The sequence below is a fragment of the Polypterus senegalus genome, chromosome 12 (assembly GCF_016835505.1).
Source record: "Polypterus senegalus isolate Bchr_013 chromosome 12, ASM1683550v1, whole genome shotgun sequence".
NCBI lineage: Eukaryota > Metazoa > Chordata > Cladistia > Polypteriformes > Polypteridae > Polypterus > Polypterus senegalus.
The window spans coordinates 155,479,617-155,504,864 of NC_053165.1; the positions used below are offsets into that span (position 1 = coordinate 155,479,617).

At 37.8% G+C, this 25,248-nt stretch overlaps 1 protein-coding gene across 1 annotated transcript; it reads left to right on the forward strand.

Annotated features, from left to right (window-relative positions):
- Positions 1-1,000: 1,000 nt before the first annotated feature.
- Positions 1,001-24,236, forward strand: akap8l (A kinase (PRKA) anchor protein 8-like). Its single transcript, XM_039770388.1, has 13 exons — positions 1,001-1,149; positions 5,600-5,653; positions 5,901-5,910; positions 10,439-10,901; positions 13,931-14,033; positions 14,966-15,018; positions 15,805-15,835; positions 16,147-16,252; positions 16,387-16,528; positions 17,160-17,265; positions 19,186-19,316; positions 19,582-19,677; positions 23,331-24,236. The coding sequence occupies exons 1-13, from the start codon at positions 1,125-1,127 to the stop codon at positions 23,667-23,669; spliced, it is 1,659 nt and encodes a 552-aa protein (XP_039626322.1). The 5' UTR covers positions 1,001-1,124; the 3' UTR covers positions 23,670-24,236.
- Positions 24,237-25,248: the final 1,012 nt, after the last annotated feature.

Here is a 25,248-nt window from a genome sequence, read left to right on the forward strand (position 1 = left end):
ATTTGTAAAAGCTGTGTTAATGTTTGTGGTATGCCATCTATTTTAATGACAAATTCAATGCATTTTTTACCAAAAATGTTTGTGATGCGCCATCTTTTGGAATGGCAGAGACATAGTCACCAGACAGATGCACAGATAATCAGACATCTATTAAGGTGGAAAGAATGTTAAGAAACACCACTAGATCTCCTTCATACCTACGGCAATATGCCTTTAAAATACTTCACTGTGACTCCTCTCCTATTAAAAACCAAGTCAGATATTTTTTTTCCTTTATTGTAATTTTTTTTTGTGTATTTGAGGGGTTGGTTGTTGTTTTGTAATAATATTTATATATTTCTTGAGTTGATATAAATGCCAAGTTTCCCTTGGGATAAAGCACTATATAGCAATGTAACTGGCATAATTATAGAATGTATTTTTTGGTCTCTTGTTCTTTGACCAATATATCGTGCAACTCTATTAAGCACACATTATTTCCAGACTACATTACTTCAAAGATTTTTGAGGCACACTACATGCCCCAGTCGCCAAGGTCATAACACTATTGTACATATGATATTATATATTATATAAATGTACATATTTTAACGTAAGTCATACGTGTTTTACCATAAACAAATCTTAGGAACCATTAATTTAAAAAGTATACAATACACGAAAGATGAGTTTGAATTGAACCGATATCTTGTCATCTTATGTCCTTGGCCTTCTCTGCCCGCCTCTTCCTCATACTTCATAGACTGACTTTTAAATAGCCAATCAGCGCGAATACATTTGATAGCGTCGCCCGCATTCCCGCTGCATCGTGATTGGTCTAAACATTTCGATTGTGCAGAAACTAAGAAGGAGACTCGCTCTCCTTTTCCCACCTTCTGCATATATTTCAGAGATTGACAGTTAGGTAGCCAATCACTGATAGCGTTGTAGGCGTTATTGGCTGGCTGTATTCCCGCTAGTGTCTGATTGGTCCAGCATCTATTAAACGCGCACATCCGTTCGATTTCTCCCCTTGTCGTCGCCAATTTTCTTTCTCTTTTCTTCCTTCCGTGGTCTGGCCTGATTAACGCTGGTTGGAACGATTCATTCGGTTACTGTTCAGTCTACTGTATCAGCCGAGAAAAATGGAAGGTCGAGGCTACGGTTCAGGTATGAACAATTCGTGTTGTGTGTTTGTTTTAATAGAAGTAAGATTAAAAAATGTACGAGGGAGGTTCGACGGTACACCGAAATTGGGGTAAGGTTAAAAAAAAGAAACATTTCCCCAAGCCTCAATTATTTCCTCTCGTTGTACATATGAAGAAGCAGAAACTTGCCATGCGACGGTTTCTGAATAATGCCAACCTCCGCCCAATTTTAGTGGGTCTTCTGGTGTTTTTGGCGTTAATTGCTTACGTAGTTCTTCACATTCGTAATTGTAATCGCGACTCGGAGATTATTTCTGTTAAGATTAATGCTTTCGTGCATTTTTTTTTCGAAGGAGTTCGTGAGCATTTTCGCCAGTGTCCCGCACACATTTTGTGAAGCTCGTTTTGGTTCACTGGTTGCGTAATTGTTCCCAAAGTTTTTTTTTGTGTCCTTAATGGAGGTATGTATGTATGTGTGCACTTTATTTTCTATCGACCTAAAAGATTTGGCCATTTTTGACGCCACTCGTGTTTTCAGGCATTTAAAGGTGAATAATGGAGGACAACGCTGCAAAGAACAAAATGGCGGCTTGTCCTCCACCTCGTCGGTGATCCAGTCAAGCCGTTGCTATGGGGGAGGGACGGACGGAAATCATTGTATGCAAGTTCTTTACCGCCTGGCGCACTTCTGTTTTGCTGAAAAATGTCCAAGATCAGCGTTTCTGGAAGGTTTTGCTTAACTGTTTATTTGCGCAGCTTTGAAATATAGAAGAAGCTGTAGAAGATAATTGTTTAGGGACAAATGACCCTGTTCAATTGTCTTATGCATGGTAGTAACCCCCGCCTAACCTAACCCTCCTGGTCGGTGTTCATGCAATTAACTATTCAAATTCGATATACTTGACATCAAATTGCAAATAATTGTACCATTAATTCACACATCCCGTCCGAATCGAGGGGACTGGAGCCAGTTCCCCTTAAACATCGAGCGAAAGGCACGAGCTATAGCTGGCTAAATTGTACAAAAGGTCGAGTTTTTCCCTATTCTTCTACTTCATCATTTGAAGGTGTTACTCGCGCTTTGTTGCGATTGTCGTATTTCTTCCAAAAATGTATTCCGGGCGTGTAAGCAAAGATTGCCAGTATTTTAAGATGAAAGTTCTTACAAAATATACACGCTTGATATCGCTTTGTCGATGATTTCAAATATTGGCATTTAAACCTAAATCCGTATTCTTCGCCATTTTCTCATTTCTTTGAAGGCAGGCCTGCTCCTTTTTTTTTTTTTTTTTTTGCAATCTTGATTAATTGCTTAATGTTATCTATTCATGTCTCTGTTTATAGGAAAGGTACAGCACTTACAAATTAGCAAAAACGTTTTTACTCTCTATTACTTACGCCACAATCATTGCAGGACATCACCAGAACAAGTTTCCATTCCAACATTGAAAATTAGAACATGTTTCGAGATTCCGTTTGTTAGCTCTGTTCACTTGTCTAAAGGTTAAGGGTGAAACCTTGATTATAATGCAGCGTTGTCTGGAAGAGGGGTTGGTGAGGCCAGTAGGGGGTGCTTGCCCCATTGCAGTGATGGGAACACAACTGGGAAAAGTGGTGCGGCAAACGAACGAGACGTTAAAGTGAGGCCCTTGGCCCAATTTTAAAAAGTGTTCCCAGATGACCTGGTAAAATTTGCCCATTAAGGCCTTATCTGTTCTGCCGCTCTGTCTTTTATTGGCTACTGGTATCTCTCCCATTCACCACCTAATAGCTGAAGTGTGGTGAGCATACTTGCGACATAATGTCTCTCCTATTCTCCAGGTGGATGCTGCACAGTGTGGTGGTTGAAGTGGCTCCCAGCTCTCTTTGTGAAGTGCTTTGAGTAGATGGAAAGTGCTATATAACTGTAAATATTTGATTAAGCTGTTAATCCCACCGAGAAATTCTGATGCAGATAACAGCAGAAACATGAAAAACAAGGAGAGACTCCTGGGACAAATACAGCCTATCAACCGATAAATACAAGTGCATATTACAACATCATCTGTACATTAGTGTGAAGTCCATTCTGGGCATTCTACAGTATTGCACAGGTTTGTTCTGGGCAGTCTGAAATCCAAGGATGGAAGGCTGGTGTAACTTAAAGTTCCCAAGTATGTCTAGTGTTTGTTTTTTGGCATAGCATAGTAATGGATTACACCAAACACCCTAGAAGGAGCATAAAGACAGTGGAGATATATATCTATATATATATCTATCTATCTAGAGATATCTCTCTCTAGATATCTCTCTCTAGATATCTCTCTCTAGATATCTCTCTCTATCTATCTAGATATCTCTCTCTCTATCTAGATCTCTCTCTCTCTCTATCTAGATCTCTCTCTCTATCTATCTAGATCTCTCTCTCTATCTATCTAGATCTCTCTCTATCCATCTAGATATCTCTATCTATCTAGATATCTAGATGATATATATAGAGATATATATATATAGAGATATCTATCTATATATATATATATATATATATATATATATATATATATATATATATATATATATATAGAGATATATATATATATATATATATAGATATATATATATATATATATATATATATAGAGATATATAAAAAATAAATAAAATACAGTAACAGATGGCAAACGGGAGCAATCTGACTATGCTAGGCTAAAATTGTGAGTTTTTCACCTGCAGTCAATGGCTACAAAAAACACACCTCTATGGCCAGGTAGCTATTTCTGTAGTAGTTATATGAATTTTCTATTAAGTATTGAAAGGTTTAGAAAAGCAAGTAAGGATTAGGTGGTTTAAAGGTATGTTTCCCAGAAGCATTTTGAGGTTGGCCTTGTGCTTTATTGGAAGCCAGTGTGGAGATGCAATGATTATGTGGTGGTACTCTAGAAGTGATTCTTGCTGCATCATTTTTATATAACACAATGTGTAGAGTGAGCAGCTTATTGATCAATCAGTTGCAGTCGTTTGTCATACTAGAGATGCATGAATTTGTGTCCTTCATATTTGAAAAGTCGAGTTGTTCAAATTTCTAGGTTGTCCGTGTTGTCCCCTTCATTCTTTTGTGTTGGGTTGGACTATTGACATCTAAAAAGAGAACTGCTGTTATAGCCAATATAATACTAATTAGTGGCCGAAGGCAGTATACAGTAATATATATTACAGGGCTGAATTTTTACCCACCCTTACTAACAGTTTTCTAGGACTCTTTAATAGTGTTTGGAATGTTACCACTATGCCATTCATGGGGGGGGGGAAATGGTGTTATGTTTTCAGACTTTTATTGCTATTCAAGTATCCTTAACCCATGTTGGGAGTTTACTATATAAATGTTTTTTTTGTTTTAGACAAGGTGGTTGTTTCTTCCTTCAGAACTTTATACAAGAGACATGTATACTGAGTACCAGCTTATTCTATAAGATGGACAGCTGTTCATCTAGAAATTTCTCTATGCCCGATTTTGGCGGTTCCAGTTAATTAGATGCATTTATGAATTAATTGGTACAGGAATAGATTGTTTGAAGCACTCCCTTATTGCTTTTTTTTTAACCAATTTTGCACAGGTCTTGGTAGCATTTGGAGTAAACTGTTTGGCAAGTATGAAGTTTAGTATGCATGAGTACTGTGCCTTATGCATTGCCCCCCAATACAATACAACTTATTTTTGTATAGCCCAAAGTCACACAGGAAGTGCCGCAATGAGCTTTAACAGGCCCTGCCTCTTGACAGCCCCCCAGCCTTGACTCTCTGAGAAGACAAGGAAAAACTCCCAAAAAAACCTTGTAGGGAAAAATGGAAGAAATCTTGAAGGGCAGTTCAAAGAGAGACCCCTTTCCAGGTAGGTTGGGCGTGCAGTGGGGGTCAATACAATACACAGAACAAATCCTTAATACAGCATAAAAATAAAAATTTTAGAAGTACGCAGCAGAATGCTGCTGGGTTAGGCCTAGTTTCCCCCCATTGCTCCTAAGCAGTAAAAGATTGTGGTCAATGTGAGATCCAATCAAAACTAAAAAGGGATCTGAAACACCGGTGGATGAACCTAGGCATGTTTTATTTTTCTTCACTTTCTAAATTTTTAAACTTTTGGTAAGTCGTGACTCTTCTTCCACTCATTTTTTTCAGTCCATTTTAATGTAAATGTGCTGTTTCCTGAACCACAGTTGTTAGTTTGGATTTTATTACTCTTATCCTGAATTCAAAATAAACACAATGCTTTTTTTGTAAACCTAATGTTGCATATTTTTGCATCCTCGTTAATTGGTGGTGACTGGCTGTTCTGTGCATGTTTGAAGTGTACTTCAGGATAGTCTCTGTTTTAGTTTAGTTTTTTTGGGGGTTTTTTTGGGTGGTTTATGCCTTTAATTTTCAGTGTATGATTTTGTTGTACTTGGGGGTGTTTTGCTCTTTTTAAAAGTCTGTTGCCTAATATGTTTAAACAGGCTATGGAGGTTCTGCAGGGTACTCCTCCTGGAACAGTGGTGCTGGCAACAGAGGTACGTGACAGATGACATTTTTATTTTTCTATAATCAGTACTTTGGTTTGGAATGGTTTGTAGGCCTTATTTAATAAATGGAAAGTATGCTTTAATGAAACAGTCGCTTACAGTAAAATGACTGTTCTATAATCACCATGTGCTTAACATTTTATAATTTAAGATTTGACTGATTTTAACATTTTTAAATGCATGTTTAATTCTGATTTTTATTTTATTTTTTTTTTTTCTCCTCCCCCTTCCACAGGATCTGGAGGGTATGATTCTTACAGCTATGGCTATGGGCAGGATTCATCTCGGGCTAAGAGTTTCGGGGGATATGGGATGCACTCCTCTAAGAGCTGGGATTCCTCGAAACAGGGTGGCTCCGCTACTGGCTCCAACGCTGATGCAGCAATTGCCAAGATCAATCAGAAGCTGGACATATTGTCACAGCTACAGGGGAATAGCGGGCCAATGGGAGGGGGCATTCGTCAAGCTGAGAGGTAACAGCGTTCTGCCAGTAGCAGTCTTGTACTGTTGAGGCACAAAGGGACGGTTTAGTAATTTACCTTTTTAACTAGTGTAAAATGTGCACATGTTTTTGAAAGCGTGCATAACACCACACTTTGCCTACCATTTCAGTAATACCTGCCTGTGTTTAGTGATAAATGCAACAGTGCCCAAGAACAAATGCAATACTTGCACAAGTTTGGAGTAACCATTTTTGGGTTAACTGCTAGTAAAATTAGCTTAAGTTAGGAAAACTACAAAAGGCCAGTAAGACCAGCAATGTTTTGCACTAGTACAAAGGATTGGTAAATCGGCCCATTGTGTTTCTTACATAAGTTCCAGCTCTGTTTGGGGGATGTACTTTGCATTTTCATTTATTTGGTCATTGAGAGTTCAGCAATGTGTGTAAATCTGTATTATCCTGTGTATGCTGGGAGACTGCTTAATGCATAACCCTTTTTACATGGGAAGTATTTAAAGCAGTGGTGTCAACTCCAGGCCGCAGTGGCTGCGGGTTTTCATTCTGACCCTTTTCCTATTCAGCAAGGAGTTTTCACTGCTAATTAACTCCTTTTTCCCTTCACTTTAATAGCCCTGTTTAAGGATTCAATTCTCTTGCATTTGTTCGTTTCTTCATTAAATGGCAGCCAAACAGAGATGAGATGTGAAACGAGCCGACAGATGAGCATCTAAACTGGGATTTCAAACTCCAGCCAATCTCTTGAGAAGCTGATTTTTGCTGTTAAACTCGTTATTTAATTCCATGGCTTGTTGTTGCTCTCATTCTGCCACAACAGACATTTCCAAAACTGTTGATTTTTCTGTTTTGTTTTTTTTTTTTTTCTTAAGAACTCCAAGATGTTTTGGTGACCCGAGAGTTCAGCCTTGCTGAGGCTTTCACCTTTTCAGGTGAGCTGGTCACATGGTGACTTGTTTCGGGTCTCATTATTGTTTGGCTGCTAATTAAAGAAAATGAGACAACTAAGGGGTCTGAGTCAAGTTAATTAAAACTGAGGCAAAAAGTTAATTGGCATCAAAAAACTGGTCACTGATGAAGATGGTTAGAATGAAAACCTGCAGCCACTGTGACCCTCCAGGCCCGGAGTTTGACACCCCTAATTTAAAGCATCCTTTTTACAGCCATCTTAAATTTTGGTTATAGTGGCTCTGCAGCTGATTTACATAGTTTAGCAGGAGCTGTAGTTGGATTGTAATTTTGTGTACAGCAAAGGGTGTATGTTGATGGTTTCTAAACTTTAGGTGAAGTGGCCTAATGTTTACATTTTAATAGTGGATCTTGGTCAGAAGTGCTCTTTCCACCCCCACTGAGGAGCCACTGCAGCAAGTATATTTTGGCTACATATGACAGGCTGTACTTCGACAGTAATCTTGTTGATTTTAAAGCAATTTGTGTGTTTTGAAATAGTGTGTGTATATAATTGTTTTGCATTCTTTGTCTGCTTTTTGCTCTAGTTAATATGGTTTGTGCTAAACTTGTCTTTATTGGTGGTAGATGCCTATAATACATTATTTTGGAGCGTGAGCTTCATGTGCATGTGTTTAAATGTTATAGTATTTGGTAATAGTACCCCAAAGCTACTTTCAAGATAATTGTTCTGTTGTGCAGTGCATAAGGCTCACAACCTTCAAAGTTGAAAAGATTTGTTCACAGCAGCCATCTCCGTTTCAGTTGAGCTTTTTCTTTAATTTCACTTGCAGCTGTGTATTAAACTCTTTTTTAAATGTTTTAAAATTGCTTTATTTTACTGGTCTTGCCCTCCAAGACATTCAGTTGAGACCAAGTGTTGATTTTTAACATCTTGATGTTTTTAGTGATGCTTGTCATTGGAAGCTAAGTCACTTCACACTTAAGTTAGAATTCATACTTTTATTACAAACCTTTTTTTTGATCAACTTTAGTCCTGTGGATGTTTTATAGAGAAAAAAAATGCCCTTCTGAGGATGTTCTATATTGAAATAGGTGGAAGCTTAACTATATTCCATTTAGGTGTTTTGTGTGTGTGTGTATATAATGTATAGATAAAAGGTCATGTCTGTCACTGCTTTGCTCTTTCTGTATTGTCAAGTTTTCTGGCATTGAACAAATTCTATCCCTTGCCTTAGAGGAATGGCACTTCATGCACTCCTTGACTCTTAAAGTGCCTCAAGTTTATAAATTTATTTATAAAACTGATTTGCTAGCATTGTTGCCCTCATCAAGGGCCACAATTGCATTGCTCTAAATCTGTGCACATGCTGCCATCTTAAGATGTATTTGTACTGAATAAGGTGTTGCAGCAACCTATAATTTCTAACATTCAGTGTGGCTTACTAGTAGAGGTGGCAATCAGTTGTTACTCATGTGGAAACCTTCCCCTCCACCCCCTCTTGATCTGTGTTTGTTAATGTTAGACATGAAACTTTCTGAACTGTGCCTTCTAATTGATTCCCATTATTGGTCTGTGTGGTTTTTTTTTTTTGTTTTTTTTTTAAGCAGGTACTTCTGCGTTGGTTTTGTTTGGTCTTCAGGCACATAGCTGGTTCATTTTTGTAGAGTAAAGATTAGATAGATACTTTATTAATCCCAAGGGGAAATTCACAGATTAATATTTTTAACAGTCTAGTTTTAAAATGCAAGATTTTATGAACAGAACAGTGCTTCATATCTCAATTTCAGACGTATTTGAATGTTTTTTCATATTTGTAGTACAGCCTTTTTTGTCTATCTTGTGTTTTCACATGTGATTAATACACAAGACCCTTAAGTGATTGCCAGGAAAGCCCAAAGTTTACAAATGACAGCATTTCAATTGAAGAGCAACAGTACAGCACGGGGGATTTGAAGCTTAGAAATGCGCAGCTGGTGATTAGATGGCTGGATCCAGGAGAATAGCAGAGGCGGTGTAAAGATTAACATTTCATTTTATGAAATGCATGGTTTAGAAGCACTTCATGTTAATCTTGTAGTTGTGGTGTTTAAGTTCACATACATTCTGAAAGTGAGATGCACAAACTAAAAGCATTTTGTCTAAATGCTCAAGTTGTCTCAAATTTTTAGGAGTAAATCTGACCTTGGACGGAAAGGAAAAACCTGCAGATTGTTGTAAAAGGTTGCTGACCTCCATTTCCCTGCTGTAAGTGAATTAATACAGAGCTTTTATTGGCTTTGTGAACAAAAGTATGCACTTTACCATCAATACGACCTGAAAAATGAATTTAAAAGGTAACATTCTTGGAGATGATTCAAATGGTAGAAAGCAGGTAGTGTACTAGACTGTTCTTGTAATAGTCTTTAGCACCGGTTTGGTTGATTGTGTTAATTGACCAATTTGTTGCCTGAATCCCCCTTTAGCTATAAAATGTCTTTGGATGTTAATTGTATTTTGGGGGCAACTCTTTGCATGTTTAAGAACCCATATTTTCCTTTTGTATTCTGTTGTCTTTTGGCAGAGATTTGTGATTTAAGATGTATAGCTGAGCTGAATGTTAGAAGCAATTCAGTGTAAATTCATCTTAAGTGGTTAATTTTTAAAGCATTATGATTTTACTTTAACATGCAGCTCTCTTAATGTGCTTTCCTTCCCAAGACATTCTCACAGGTTTGTTCAGTCTCAAGTCTACCATAGTTGCATAGTACTATTGTATGTTAATTGCAAGTAACTTGCTACAAAATTTTTGTTAACTTGCAAATTGTCAATCTTTGAAACCGTAGGAGGAACAGAGGGTGCCCCAAATTGATTATGATTTGAAATTAAAAGTATTTAGTAATGGCGCTGCCCAAGATTTTTCCCATGGAGGATAAAATTTTGGCCCGTCTATGAATGAATTTATAATTTGGACTGGGGAAATCCTTCATTTACCCAATCACCTGGATGTCTAATATTTTGGGGAGTGCAATCTTCTGGCACATTATTTTAACTCTTCAAAATGTAATCCAGGGGTGTTTGAGATATGGTAAACCAAGCCATCTGTCTGGTTTCTCCTACGATGAAGTACTCTTTTAAATGGAGTGCCATTTTTATATATTTTTTTTCTTATTGTCTGGGGGAGAACTAATTAGTTTTTTTTTTTTTTTTTGTTTTTTTTTGCGACATTGTACAGCAGACCAGTGTCTCTCCATGTAAACATTTTCCTTTGCATAATGTTTCACTGTATTAACTCCCCTCATTTTATTATTAAATGTCTGCCATTTTTTTTCCCAAAGGCTCTCAAAAGGTTGCCTTCATTGATCAGCTGCAACAGTAAATGATACTGCAATGGATTCCTTACTTGCTTGCTCTGCACCTCTTGCAGGTTTGACCAATATGAGTCCTACGACTCGCGGTCCACCTCACTAAACAACCGTGATCTCTACAGATCCGGCTACGGTTACAGTGAAGGGGGAACTGACTTCAGCCACCACCGGGGCGGCAATGCCTATGGAGCAGGTCGCTTCGATAACTCCTACGGATCGAACCAACCCCAGAACCCAAGATTACGAGAGAACTTTGGCCAGAGCTGGGCCGGCCGAGGTATTCGAGGCATGGGCACCGGGCGGGGTTTCGGACGCTGGAACGAGCCCCTTATGGGAGCCCGGGGCCCAGGTGCTATTGGGTCACCAGGGGCCAAGCTTCCTTCACTTCTCTCTCCCAACGTGTACCCAGAGATGGGCATGTTCAGCCAGGGAATGCAAGGGTTCTCTGGGAACAAGCGTTTTGGAGCTGGAGCTGGGTTATGGGCCGGCAGACAGCGCGTACGGAGGAGAGTCCCCAACCGAGTAAGTACCTCTGTTCATTCTTCCCCCCAAATTCCACACCCTTTTGACAATACTGTCACCCCAATGAGTGAATTCACTCGTGTCACATTAACTGTCGCAAACCCACCACACTATTCTAGTGCTGTGTGGACTGCAACAAGTCTTTTTCCATAGGAAAGGAATATTAATTTTTAAGTTGTTAATTTAATTCCCAGTAAACTGAATTATGCATCTCATGTTTGATTTCGTTATCTTTAGTTTTATTTTTTCCCAATAAGCTTAAGTTTGATTAGTAATTTAAAGTCCTTTTAAAGTAGGTTTTCTTTCTCTTGGAATTTTAAGCTCAAAGTTTGCCATTAAATGTGTTGTATAAAGGAGTTTGTAAAACTGGTATTCTAATGATTATAAATGTTCCAGTTAAGGTAAGCTCTGTCACTTTAGTGCTGTGTGGTCAACACTTAAACTGAGTGAAAGGTTTTTGGTTATAGATCTAGTACTACAATACTCTAAATTGAAGTCAATTATAAATAGGTTGATGCAGATTTTAATTTACTAATGTGCAGTATCAGATTTAAATTGCTGATCTTGTATCTAGAAGGCCAGTTTTTTCTTGTTTGCTATGACCAATGTTTAAGTCTGATACTGAATCATAACTCAGTGTGTATTAAAAATTTTAGCAGTAGCCTTTTTTGATCAGGATTGACAGGGTTCAGTTGTTGGACATGAAAATGATGAATGCCTATCTTTTTTTTTTTTTTTTTTCCTTCTCTCTCTCACAAAGGGGCTTTCTACTTTTTGTCTGAATAGTGCTTTTTCTCTTGTATGTTTGAAATGTGATGTTTTGTGTAATTTTTTTTTTTAAACTTAAGGCGTTGTACAAGCTTTAAGGAATTTTTATTTCATTTTTTTTTTTTTTTAGTTTTCAGTGCACACAGTTCACTTGGGGCATTGCAGTGCTGTTAACAATTAACAATTCATATCCCTGTAAGATTATGCTCGCTCTTTGGTGCCAATGGAAGACTGCTTGTTCTATGCAAAATTATCATTAAGACAGTGTTACATTTAAGCCTTTGCTGCTTTTCCCACTTTCCTACACTTGCAGGCTGTCTTTTGCATTAAGCATCAATGCAAAACTGCACAAACTAACACATTTGGCCAGTTTAGTAACTATTTCCTTAAAATGTTTACCTTCATTTTCCTCGTTCAAAGTCTGAATGTAAAGGTAAAGTAGATAAATATGAGGGACAAATAGATTGCCTACAAAAGTAAATGTATAGCCAGAGGAGCGATAATGCTAGATAACAAACTGTCTGCTTTTTATTGAATCATTTGCTTTTCTTGTATACTGTAAACACTTAACTTATGATTGGGCAAGCACACACAAAGTGAGAAGTGTTAACTGCTTTCGATGAATTTGCCTTTGTGTGTAGCTGCAGCATTTGCTCGACAAATATAAATCAGCCTTACCTTTTCTCCAGGTCTTCTAGATGTAGTACACATTTTCTGCTTCTTTGCCATTACTTTTGTTTACAATAGTCTTGATAACATGGGAGGATTGATTGCCCAAGTTAAATAATGCAATGCAACTTAGTTTTGACATACTCTAGTCTGTGTGTTTTTTAGAGTTGTTTTTTTTTTCTGTTTGCCAGTCTGCCTGTTGAGGGTTCCACTTGGCATTTTTTTTTCTAGGTCTTCCTCTGTGCATTAGTGTAGACACAATGTCCATGGTGTGCCTTTGTGATCACTACACTGCATGCTTAATCACCTGCCCCACCTGGTATCTTCTGTGTAAGAAGTCCCAAAATCTTTTTTGAAATTTCCTGCATACAGTTAAATTGTTTCATATTGTTGTCTAAAAATACTTCAATTTTGAATCAGTTTCCTTGATACAGTACTAAATTTGAAACCTTAACAGGCAGTCTCCAGAAGAGCCTCCTCTACCCAGTATTTAACCGCACATACATTGTTGATATGCACCTACAATTGCCACTTTGTCTGAAGCATAATTTAACTCTGTTACTTTCTGTTAATTACTAAATATCTCATCTTAAAATCTAGGCAAATCTAGGATGGGAGTCTTCATTATTTTGTCCAACTACTGAATTCTGTAATGCTGGCCTTTATCAACAAGTAAATATACATGCTGAAGGGTTTTTTTTCCTCTTTGGGGTCTCCCACACTGCATTTCTGGTTTGGCATGCTTTAACATTGCAAGACCAGGTTTCTCATTCAGGCATATCTAACCTTGAGTGTGCAATAATTGTAGAAATTCTGCCAAACGCAGTGTTAGACTCGCAGCCTTTTCTGCTATTGTGCTGTATTTAGCTTGTTTGCTGCTTTTAATTGTCTGACGTGTGGCGTGTTCTTTTGTGACACATGTTGAGGGATGGAAAACTGCAGCAGCAAAATTACAATTTCTGTAGCATTTTGAATTTCAAGAATATTTGACCAATTTTCCTAGATATGTGTATTCCAGGTTTACTGTGTAATGTATATTTAATCTTAAGCATAACTAAAACATACGGTGCATTTTAAATATGCCATTCAGTTTCATTTTGGAGCTCTTTGAAAATCTGTTCCAGCTGTTCAGGATTTTTTGTTCTGTATGTGGAGGGAGGTTTATTGCAGCAGGCTCCAGATACTGAACCAATCAATATTAGATGTTGCTTGTGTGCAGAGGCACTTTTTTTTAGTGAGAAATACTATGTATGCATCCAAATAGACTGCATAAATTATCTTCCTTTGTTAGCAGATATAAACCTTAATTGCTTCTACAAGGACTAATTATGCTGTTGCATTATTTCATCCTCAAAACAGACACCTGAACTATGCAATTTATAATTGGCTCTGAGACTAATACTGCACAGTAGTGGGAAAATGCTCTTGGGTTTAGATATGGAAGAGTTAAATTTTTGTATGACATCAAATTAAAAATACTGTTATGAATTAGAGCAGTTTGGCATACAAGTTGACTAATTTATTAAATGTAAAAAAAAAAAATTAGCTTTGTTTTAATGCTACTGAAATTTTACTTGTCTTTTTGAATTTAGCAGATGAAAGTACAGAAAGATGGCAAAAAGAGAAAATCTCAGAACAGTGGCGATGAGCCAGAGAGCAAAATGGGAAAGATGGATGCTTCTGATTCTGAGAATGGTAGGTTTCAATTTTAAGCCTCATACTTGGGCCAGTATAATGCTACAGAACATACAATGCTGGGAGTATCTGTGTACTGTACTGGTCTTTTGTTGAAGTACAACTATGATGTTCATGTAATTGTAAATTTGAAGGGGGAAGGTTTTTGGAGACTATCACAAACTGCAAACCAAAATAGACATTTTTAGTTCTTGCAAGCTGTTGGAAGCAGTGTGATGCATTAATAAGACTGTAACAATGCGGAGTGATTTTAATTCTTGATTCAGAATATTTATTTAAGCAGTGATATAAAGCACCTTTCAGTTTGAAAGTACTTTGATTGTGCATATTGTATATAGCAGCGGGTGCTCCGAGTAACCAAATGCATTAATTTTTAAAGGATATTTTTAAGCAAAAGGGTGTTTTTCCTTGGAACCTTGCATTGGTTAATTGACGCATAATTCAAAGTGACTAAAAGACCTCCCCCCACCCATCTCTATGCCTGCATTAAATGAAGCATAATTTAAGTTAACATAAGTACTCCCCACCTTATTCAGATTTACAGTAGTCAATCATGTAATGGATGTTTTTTCCTTGACTCATTTAGTGGCAAGTATGAATAATGGAGAACTTAACTCATCTCTAAATAGATGATGTACTTCAGACTTGTGCCCAACTTTTTGGGTGTTTTTGTCATCTTACAGAATTTGTAGGATTCTGTTTGACCTGAAGTTTAACTTTCATCTAAATCTTGGTACTTCCCTGCTAGGTAGAAACTAGACATCCTAAAACTGTTTCATTTACATATTGAAATTCCGGATACTGTTTAAAATCTTATGCAGGGTGTGGTTTCTGTATGCTGTTCTAAAATTCAATGAATTTCATATAACCAGCTTAATTAAAAAGTCCTTCTGAAACTTGTATTAAATCTGAATTTTTTTCTTTATTTACAGAGGAGAAAGCATCTGAAACTGGAGCTGAAGAAGGTGAAGCAAAACCTAAAGCAGTAAGTTAATTTGATAAAGCTATTTTTTTTTTATGCTGCTTTCTTCCCACTTACAAGAGATACTTTGATATTTAAAGACCAGTTACATACTATAGGGGTGACTAAATGATTCCTTCATTTTTTGCTTATACATTTTCACCCCACCCCCATTAAACCCCAAACACAACCAGGAATAAACTTCGGCATCACTATTTTGACAGCTAGTCAACATCGTGCACATTAAAATTGGCCATTTCCACACGATTGTGGTACATCAGAAATTAAGGAACAAATTTGTCCTGGATCCGTTTGACAAACCTTTGCATTTATAATTTTAAACACCAGTTGTTCCTATTTTACTACTGCTGGTGCTGTATTCTACTTTTCTAGCTACTGTTGTAGCTCTTATTCCAGAGCCCAACCCTGTGACTAGTTACTTGCACAACTGCTTATGGCACACACGTGTCTGCCTGTCATCTGCTGTCATTTTCTTTATGTATTTAAGTATGGAGTGGTTAACTACACTTGATTGTAGATGTCACGACAAACCTTCTCCCAAGAGAGTCCTATTGGTTGCCCTAAACCATTTGGTGTAATGTGGAATAATTTAGTAATGTACGCTAATAGCTAACTATCGTATTGACTATGTGCATTATAAATTTCTTATGCAGCTTTAAAATCCGCCATGGTTTCTTCTGATTTTTGGCTATCCCAAACTTGCTGTAAGCCACATTGACACCACATTTTAAGCAGTAATTTTTAATTTTCTTTTGGAATACCTTAACTGAGTGACTCTTCCCTTTGTAGGAAGGTGAAGGTGGAGGGGAAGGAGATGATGGTAAGTACATTATTGCTGCCTTTTAATGTGCTATATTACAACTGCTTAGATTTCTTTGTGTGCATATAATGCTTGCCCCTGGTTGTGAGGGAACAGTTGCAGTTGTGAGAAATCTAGTCTTGAACTACATTAGTCTAAAATATTCCTATTGGCACAAAGCCACCTACTATTCTGTAGTATCATTGTAGTTTGAATATTCATAGGTTTAACTTTTGGTCTACATGGAGTCTGTAACCAAGTAAAATGTTCTCTATAGGTTACCTTGGTCTAATTGAGTCTGTAATCAAGTAAAACTTGTTCTTGCCTCACAGCACTCACAATGCAAGAAGAGATTAATCAGATAAAGCGTAAGCTGCAAGCTAATAAGCAGACACAGGAGAAGCAGAAAAGGCGTCAACGCAATCGACTTATAGAAAGGTAATGTATACAAAATTACTAACTGTGTAAACACCAGTTACAATTTGATCTGTTTGAGGAATGGTTTGGTGATATTTTTAAATAGTGTACACTTTTGCATCTTTAATTATGTCTTCTATCCTTTATCATTTTAGGGTCCAGTTTACCTGTTCAATCTGCCGGTTCCGATCATTTTATGATGATGAAATGAAGAACCACCTAGAAAGCAAGTTTCACAAGGAACACTTTAAATTCCTTACTACTAAGCTGTCTAAGCCTACTGCTGACTTTCTACAGGTATTATTGACAGGGTCCAGAGTACACCCTCCACCTTTTTGGTCTGAACAATTTCCAATAATACTCCTCCTTTCCAATCTTGTATTAGTATAAGTGTAAATTGTCAATCTTTGCTGCCAAGTTTAGTTTGTGTGCTTTCTCAGCAGTACAGCATGATACTCATTATTTTATAGGCATAAAGGAATAGTCAACCCAAAAATTTTAGTAAAAAATGGTTTTGGATATTAACTATACGACTGCATACCTGACATTTGGTTTATGCAAAAAAAGTAATTTGAGCATTAAATGGATGTTTTAGTATTGGTTTTTTGAAGTCCATTGTATTGCCGATTCATTCCCATTCTTGAAAATGAGATTTAAGTGTGACTTGTAGTCTGTAATGGAAACTGTTGTCTTGACACACTACTCAAGGTAGATGCATTACTGAATAAGTTTAAAAAAGCATCAGTTTTTCTATGCAGGATTGTTTCCTCTTTATCTGAAAATTTCACTTCCTGATAGAGCACTGATAACCTGCAGTAATGCTGGACAGTATTGCAGATTTTTTTTTTATTGATTTTTTGTTCAGTTTAGCTACTTTGCAAGTTTCAGAACTAGTTTTTTATTTTGGCTTTTTCCTTTTGATTTGTAGGAGTATGTTTTGAATAAAAGCCGTCGGGCTGAAGATCGACGAAAGCACATTGAGAACCTCAATGCTGCAATTGCTCAGATCTACAAAGAACAAGATCTTACTCAAGGTAAAACATTTTAAATCTTTTAATTCCCAAAGTAGATTTTAAGATTTGTCATATGCCGTGTGTTAATAGTGGGAGGGAGGTGGAATGAATGAAAAAAAATTCTCCATCTCGTATTATGGCATCTAAAATTTCCTTTTGAGCTCAATGCTGCCATGACTGGCTGTGGCCTCTACAGCTTTGAATTAAGTAGATTTGAGATTAATATATGAAAAGCATTTTACGGACAGTTCTGTAAATTCAGCAATACTTGCAATCAATCATGCAAGCATTTTATTCATTCAACTTTAGTTCAGTGCATAAATTTGTCTAAGCTACATCAGACTTCTGTGAACAGAAGGAAAATCTGTGTCTCTTTATTAGGGTGTGTTCCAAAAACTATTGAGTGTTAAAATGCTCTTTAACAGTCCAAATTTACTGAAGGAACACAAGGAAGGTCAACAGCATTTTAGTATGAATGCAAAAGTACAAGATAGAGGTAATGTGTAATACTGTAGCACAGATTTTCAAAGTAAAGGGAGGGGGGGGGGTCATTCGTAAACTTTTTTTTTTTTTTTTTTTGGATATTTAGCTGTTGGTGGGTACAAAAACCTGTTTGGTGCCTAATCATTGAAATGTTTGGTAGCATATCAAGGTAAATGTCTGCTGAAATCACTTTTTGAATTTTGCAGACTGTTTTTAGGAGTGACACTAATCTTTTTAGACCAGGGGTTTAAATGTAGAAAATGGATTCTTGTTACTGCAGAATGCAGTGTGGTCAGAGCTACTGAACTATATGGTGCTACTTTCCCAAATACAGTGTTCAAAAACTCCCTTTGTGTGTGTTTGGGGTTTTTTTTTTTTTAAACTGATAGAAATTTGTACATTTTGAGCTGTGTAAAAATGCATGTTTACAGAAACTAAAGTACCATGTGGAGTTTGATAATTGGCAAAATGTATGCATATGTGTGCCTTTCCTTGCACCCTCTGTTACAGTGATAGCTTCTCGCTCCCTCCTGGCCTATCCTACTCCCAACCCTGAAGTGCCCAAAAAAAATCTGCCATAAATTAGTTTTTATACTTTTTTTGTGTTGGTGTGCTGTGAAGATTTATGCAGAATGCACTTAATTCTTCAGGATTTGCATAGTATGTATGTGTAATTTGATTAAGGTTTATCAGCATAGTGCTGTTTTAGTGAGATTCCTTTCCCGCCTCATTTTGATTTTTAATTTTTTTTTTTTCTCCCCCGAAGGAGTAAATATCAGTGTAACGCTTTGTGTTTTTTTATATATAAAATGGCCCTAATCCAAAACCAGTGTAAAGTCGCATTTCGAGCATTTAAATCCAAATCGAATGGGTGTTCACTGTCTGCCATCTCTTACAAAATTGTTTTAAAAGCTTTAGACAGACTTTATACCCAAATCTCACTCTGACACAGTAGCATGGAGTTTGCCCTGTTAAAGCCATGTCACGCTACTACACTAGTGTCGGACTTCATTTACATAATCTTGTTTTCAGTTTTATCACACTTCTCTGAAGAACAGTTGTGTGTTTTGACACACTCTCCAACTAGTCAAACTTGCCCCAACAAAGTCCTTTTATTTTTGAGGTTCTGGTTAAATTTCCATGACTATAAAAGCTTTTTCTGACACCAGCTCACTCTCTCAGAAAAAGGTCCATGCTTAATATTCTTTGGAAATGTAAACAAATTTACTGGGGTTCCCCCCAAATCCCATGTAAATTGACATGCACCGGTAATGAGATCAGCAACTGCAGTCAGTTTGACATCCCCCTCAGATTAGAAGTTATATAATGGGACATCACACACCAGCAGCCTAAAGCTGAACTTTTTATCTGTTTCAGTACTATTTTTGTCGTCTTGTTAAATGTCATGGTCATTCTCGCTTCTGTAAAAGTTAAATTGAATACCTCTTGTTTTGTCAGAACTTGGCATGGGGCATTTTGTCCGTAAAGTGGAAGCTGCCCATTGTGCTGCCTGTGATCTCTTCATTCCCATGCAAGTTGGGCTAATTCAGAAGCACCTGAAAACACCAGAGCACAATATAAACCGCAAGGTAGGCTATGAAGGAAATTACTTGATCTGTTTTGCTCCTGTTGTGTATCTTGCAGATGTGAGTTGGGATGTATGACCCGCTTATTTTCAATTGCTTTTAATTTTTCTTGCATCTTGTCAGCTGCCATCCTACATACTTTATTTTAGTCTTGTTAAAATGGCATTGTCACTGCTGTGGATTTTACTGTATGTTCATTACCAGTTTTTTGGGGTGTGGTAAAATGGATGTGAATTGTAAACATGCCCTCCCCCTTTAAATCTTTTAGGCCATGATGGAACAATCAAAGAGAACTTGCCTCTCTGTTGCACGGAGCATTTTGAATCACAAGGTGATAAGCAAAAAGCTGGAGCAATTCCTAAAGGTATGTGGGTGTTTCTTGAACTTTGTTTATGCTTAAGAGTTGGTCAAATCTTCAAGTCCATGAGCTGCAAAGAAATTTTGTATGCTTAATTGACACAACCTGTGATGGGCATGTGCCCTGTCCAGAGATTTTCTGCCTTGTACCCAGTGCTTACTGGTATAAGCTGTAGCTTCACCTCAAGCAGTGGTGGTTTTGGAGAGGAATTGTATTTTTTACTCATTGTTTATAGGCAATTTGTGAAACTACATGTCTTGAGCTACCAGCAAATTTTAAATCGCCACTGATTGGAATACACTGTTAGTCTTGGTATGGCTTTCTCTGAATACATAAATTGTCAGTCATGTTCAAAATTTTTTATTTTTTGCACCCATGTTAAACCAGTTACATCAAATATAAAATAGCTAGAACCCATGGTAGACTTGAAGCAGACTAAAATGGTTATCACATACATATATACACTAGTAGAGCTGTTATCAAAGACAGTAGCTAAAAACTTCAGTAAATCCCAGGAGTAACACAATTTGTAAATCTGGGACATGAGAGAATCTGACCTTTTTGGTTTATTTGGTGCTTGCCTGCCAAAGTTTTGACTGATCTTTTGGTTTTTAGGGAGCGTGGTAAAATTAAATGTGTGTGGTGTGAAGATTTACCTAGATTACTTGCAGAATCTTTGCTGTTCAGATTAGAAAACCGTTCTTTTGCAAGTATGACTTGATTTTTACCTTGCTGTTGTAAATGGGACATTAGAGACTAATTATATTTATATTAAAAAAAAAAAAATACTCCCATGGAGCTTTAGTTCCCAGTTGTGTTCCATACTTTTAACACAAACCCATCCCGAAGTATCTTCTAAAAGTACAGTGGAACCATAATTGTTCCAAATGTATGTAAATACAATTAATCCGTTCCAGACTGTACGAACTATGTAAAAAAAATTTTAAGATTAAGCACAAATAGTTAATTACACCATAGTATGTAAACCCATTGAATAACACTAACACAACACCCGCCTTCACGAGCAGTCTCTCTCTCTCTCTCTCTCTCTCTCTCTCTCTCTCTCTCTCTCTCTCTGCAACAATTCACGCTACGAACTCAAATTAACTTTTGAAAAATCCTTAATACAAAAAACTATAAACTAATCTGGCATGATGTGAGGAACAACTGGGTGAAGAGGAGGTTACAGTTTTGTGGGAGAGTCCGGCTCCGCGATGGAGGGCTGTTTTCCTTCAGATGTTTTTCTCTGTTGCGATTTCTTGGGTTTCTTTTGCAGGCAGGCAAGTCTGACCGAGAACAATGCAACACGTGCGGAAATCCTTGTCGCGCGCATACGGAAAGGGAAACTGGCTTGTTCGTGTACAGAGTGTGTGGTCGTGAACCGAGTTGTACGTGTGCCGAGACGTTTGTGAACAGAGGTTCCACTGTAAATGTGCATTTTGGTAGTTCTTGAGAAATGACTGGATAATGGACAGGAGTAACATAGGATTACCCATTGAGTGCTTCTTGTCGTTTGCAGATGTATTGTATTGGTCATTTGTTTTCTGTCAGTTTTGCATTAAAGCATTAGATTTAAAAAAAAAAAAAATCCACTACAAACTTCATTAAGTTGAGTACCTTAGGTTGAAGTATTCTTTAAATGCCTTTATTCAACTTGACATTTGCAGACCTAGGTCTGTGTTCCCTGCTTGAAGTCTGGTAGTACAAACATGCTGTCGGCTCATTTCTTGTCTGGATTGTTTGAATTTTACAGTTCAGTTGGCCATGATCCTATAACTGAACAGCAGGCTACAGAAATCCTGGTTAACTCTTTTAGGGCTGTTTTTTTTTTTTTTTTTTATTTCTGATCTCCCAGGGCTGAATATTTTTCCAAAAACTAACATTTTTTAAAAAAGAACACAAAGCAATTGTTTAACATATCAAATCAACAAAAATATTTACTTTTGACAAATGTTACTGTCTTGCATGTTGTATGAGCCTGCATACTCTATGATTTCACATACATATCACATACATTTTACACAGCAAAGTCCTGCAAAGTCTGATCTCGCTCAAAGCAGCCAATTTCAGTCATTGCCACATTGCACTGCTTACAATACCTGTTGCTTTGCCGCCTACTTTTCAATGGTCTGTTGCTGCACTTTCTCACATATATTGTTAGTGTGTACTGTAGAGACAAGTCACCCTTTTGCCATTGTGCCATTCCACTGCCACCAAGTTTTTCTGCCCGCGTGAAAACCGTATTGTCACCTCTTCATCTTCTGAAACTTTATGAACTTTATGCATGGCATTATAGCCTGGCTCACCCCATGGGATTTGCTTCTGTTTATTACAGAAGTGAATAAAACTTTGCAGCAGCACGTACCTATCGCCATGCTGCATAACCTGTCCAAAGACACCAGGGGACAAAGCACGTTTGGACCAATGCTCCCTGAAGTTATATCACCAGTTCTGTCCCATCTCTATTTGTAATACCACAGCACGCATCATCTCGTCTTTTGTTGTGGGTTTACACTTTGAAAAACGAGAATGCGATGCAAACGCAGCCCGCAATTCAAAAAATCTCTGCCTACCTGTTTGTCTCGTCTGACGGTAGCTGAAAAGCAGCATCGGGAGAGAGCAGCCTGAAGTACAGCAGCTGGTGATCTGTCGTGTCCAACAGCGAGCCATGCCGTCTTGTGAAGTCCAGTAGCCAGATCGGCTCTCAACGGATCAATGTCTGTGTTTATCCCACGCAAACCTTGCCGTAGATGCATCGGCTGCACGAAGGCGCTCAACTGGCAGCAGATCCGCTGGCGCGGCATCGGCTGGTGTTTGATCAGCTGATGCCTGGCTTCTCGATCTCCTGATCACTGTCAATAAAATCCGATTCTGAAAAATCAGAGTCCGACTCTGATGATGATGCGCAAAACATTGTCTGCCGAGTGTTCTTTTCTGCACTCGCTTCGCTCCCTTGCCACATGTCGATGCCGTCTTGCCATTGTTTACATTTTGCAACTCGCGCACACGCTAGGATTAGTTGCCAAGTCAACGAGTCTAGCATTCCTCCAAGCACAGAGGGAATGCCTGTGACGTGACAGTGAGATTTGTCGCCATTAACAGCTGATTATCGCCCTCAACCCCTCCTGTCGACAAAAGTCAACATCCGCCCTAAAAGAGTTTAGTTTGTACAGCAATAATTGGACGTAGGTTACACCACTTTTAATGGATATGGGGATAACCACTAGACCGCTAATAGTCCTGAAGTCTTTAACAAGACCAACTCTATGCAGCTTGTATGAAAGTGCTTTTTTGGGGAAGCTTATTGTTCATAGTTATCGGCGTTCAGGGTGGATATCTCAGAAAACTACTCATTGTAAATGTTTCTTTGCTAGGATGCCGTCCAGGGGCTCTGTGCAATGCAGAAAGAATGTTTTTTTATTCCTCAACTTATAGCTTAAGCTTTGAAAATCAAATTTGATTTTCTGGACACACCATGTTATCAACTTTGCTCCATGTTTTAAACATTGTAGAATCAGAATCTGAACTTGTATTCTTGACCCTATCTCCAACCTTCCATTCATATGGAAGTTAAAGGCAATATTACAACTACCATGTGAGTCAATACTTTAAAATCATAGGTAGAAGTTAATGGGTGTTGAATTTGTTTGTGTTTTTAGGGAGAAAATCCATTTACTGATGATGCAGATGACAAAGGTGAAGAAAAAGAGACTGAAGGAGGAGAGGAAAAAGCCGAAGGAAAAGAAGCAGAGGGAAAAGCTGAAGGAGCAGAGGGTGAAGCAACGGAAGGGGAAGCTGCCACTGACGCTCCTGCTCCTGATGAGGCTGCAGAACAGAATGCTGAGGAAGAAATGGAAGAGAAGAAAGAGGGTGGTATAGACTGGGCTGAAGAGTGCGAGGAAAGTGACCAGCAAGAAGGTGAAATGCCAGTAGAAGAGGATGCTGGAGTGCCAATTGCCGACGAAGACTTGGGCACAGATGACCCAAGTGCTGAATAGACTTACAAAATATTGCCACGTTGTATTTGCAAGATGTGTAATTTGGCAGATCTTGGCTACCAAAAAGATTAGAATTGCTTGACATGGATGGGGCTTTCATATTTAACATGACCTATAGTCTTTCATAGTTGCGTTACACCTTGTAACTGTTAGCATTTTTTTTTTTTATAACCTTGCCAGTGTTTTTTGTTTCCCCTGTCTTAAGTGTGTAAGAAGAAGATTCTGTTAGAACTGTTTTTATAATACTGTGCAAGTCTTGGCATTGGGATAAGTTGAACAAATGCGCTAATCTTGCACCTGTGTTTTAAACAGTTTTAGTAGTTAACGTATGGTGCATCAGTTTTAATGTAACTGTTGCGTAATTGGTTTATATAAGTGAGTGCTTTGCTAATTTAATTTTAAAATCCTGTTCAGATTTTTTCTACAGCTTTGTTTATTGTAACCTTTGAAGCACAGAGCTCTCCACTACAATTTAAATTGGAGAGCCTTTTTTAATACTGTATATTCTGTGCATCGTTTTTGTTTGTGGAGAGAGGGGTTGTCTAATATAGACTGTGAGTAACCATCTTGGTGTGGAGTTTATTTGCACATTTCATTTTAAAGTTGGCTTAAAATGTTTGAGACTCGACTGATCCAGCTATGAAAAGTTTCATGTTCAGTTCCTTCACTTTTTTTTTTTTTGGTTCTTTGAATTTGTAAAGCTTTAAAGGTCCATCTTCCGCTCTGTTAGTTTGCTCTGTCTATTACAGAGAATGATTTGTATTTGGGTCCAAAATGATCAGATGTGGCTGACAGTAGCAATGTCTGACTGAAATCGACCTCGTTCTCAGTTGTTTAAACCGGAGTTCATAAACCAACCTGACGCCCAATCCAGTTTTCCACAAAATACAGAAGGTATTCAGACCGCTTTGCACTTTTTTTTTGCAGGCTTGTCCCAAAATCCATTACAATTCAATTTTTTTTTCTTTGTTTTCTTAACACTGGGTACCCCTGATTGACAAAGCAAACACAAGATTAGAAATTTGCCGTAATTGTTTTAACACATTATTCAAACCCTTTTACCCAGTGTGTTGAAGTCCCTTTGGCAGCAGTTCCAGTCTTGGGTCTTAATCCACAACCTACAACCACCTGGATTTGGGGATCTTGTATCATTCTGATCTGCAGATTATTTCGACCTCTGTCAGGTTATATTAGGGACAGGCTGTGGACTGCTGGTTCAGGTCTCTAGAGATGTTTGAGCTTTGGGTGGGCCACGCAGCACGCACTTTACTGTTTTCATTTTTTTTACCTATTGCAGGGTGAGCCTTCAGCTTGTCCCGTGGCCCACTTTCATTTTTCAGTTATGGTGCTGGAGGGCTGCAGGTTTGTGCAGATAATGAAACTTGGTGTGTTCTTGGATCAGTACTTTTTACTTATGGGTATCCGGGGGCCGCGCGATACCCCCTGCCCTTTTAAGAAGACCACGTCCCAATTAAAGATGGCGTGTTATGTCCGAATCTTAATGAATTTAATCACGAAGGGTTATCAACTGAAGAAATGAGTACACGGCCAATCCTAGTCAAACTAATTAAAACTAAAA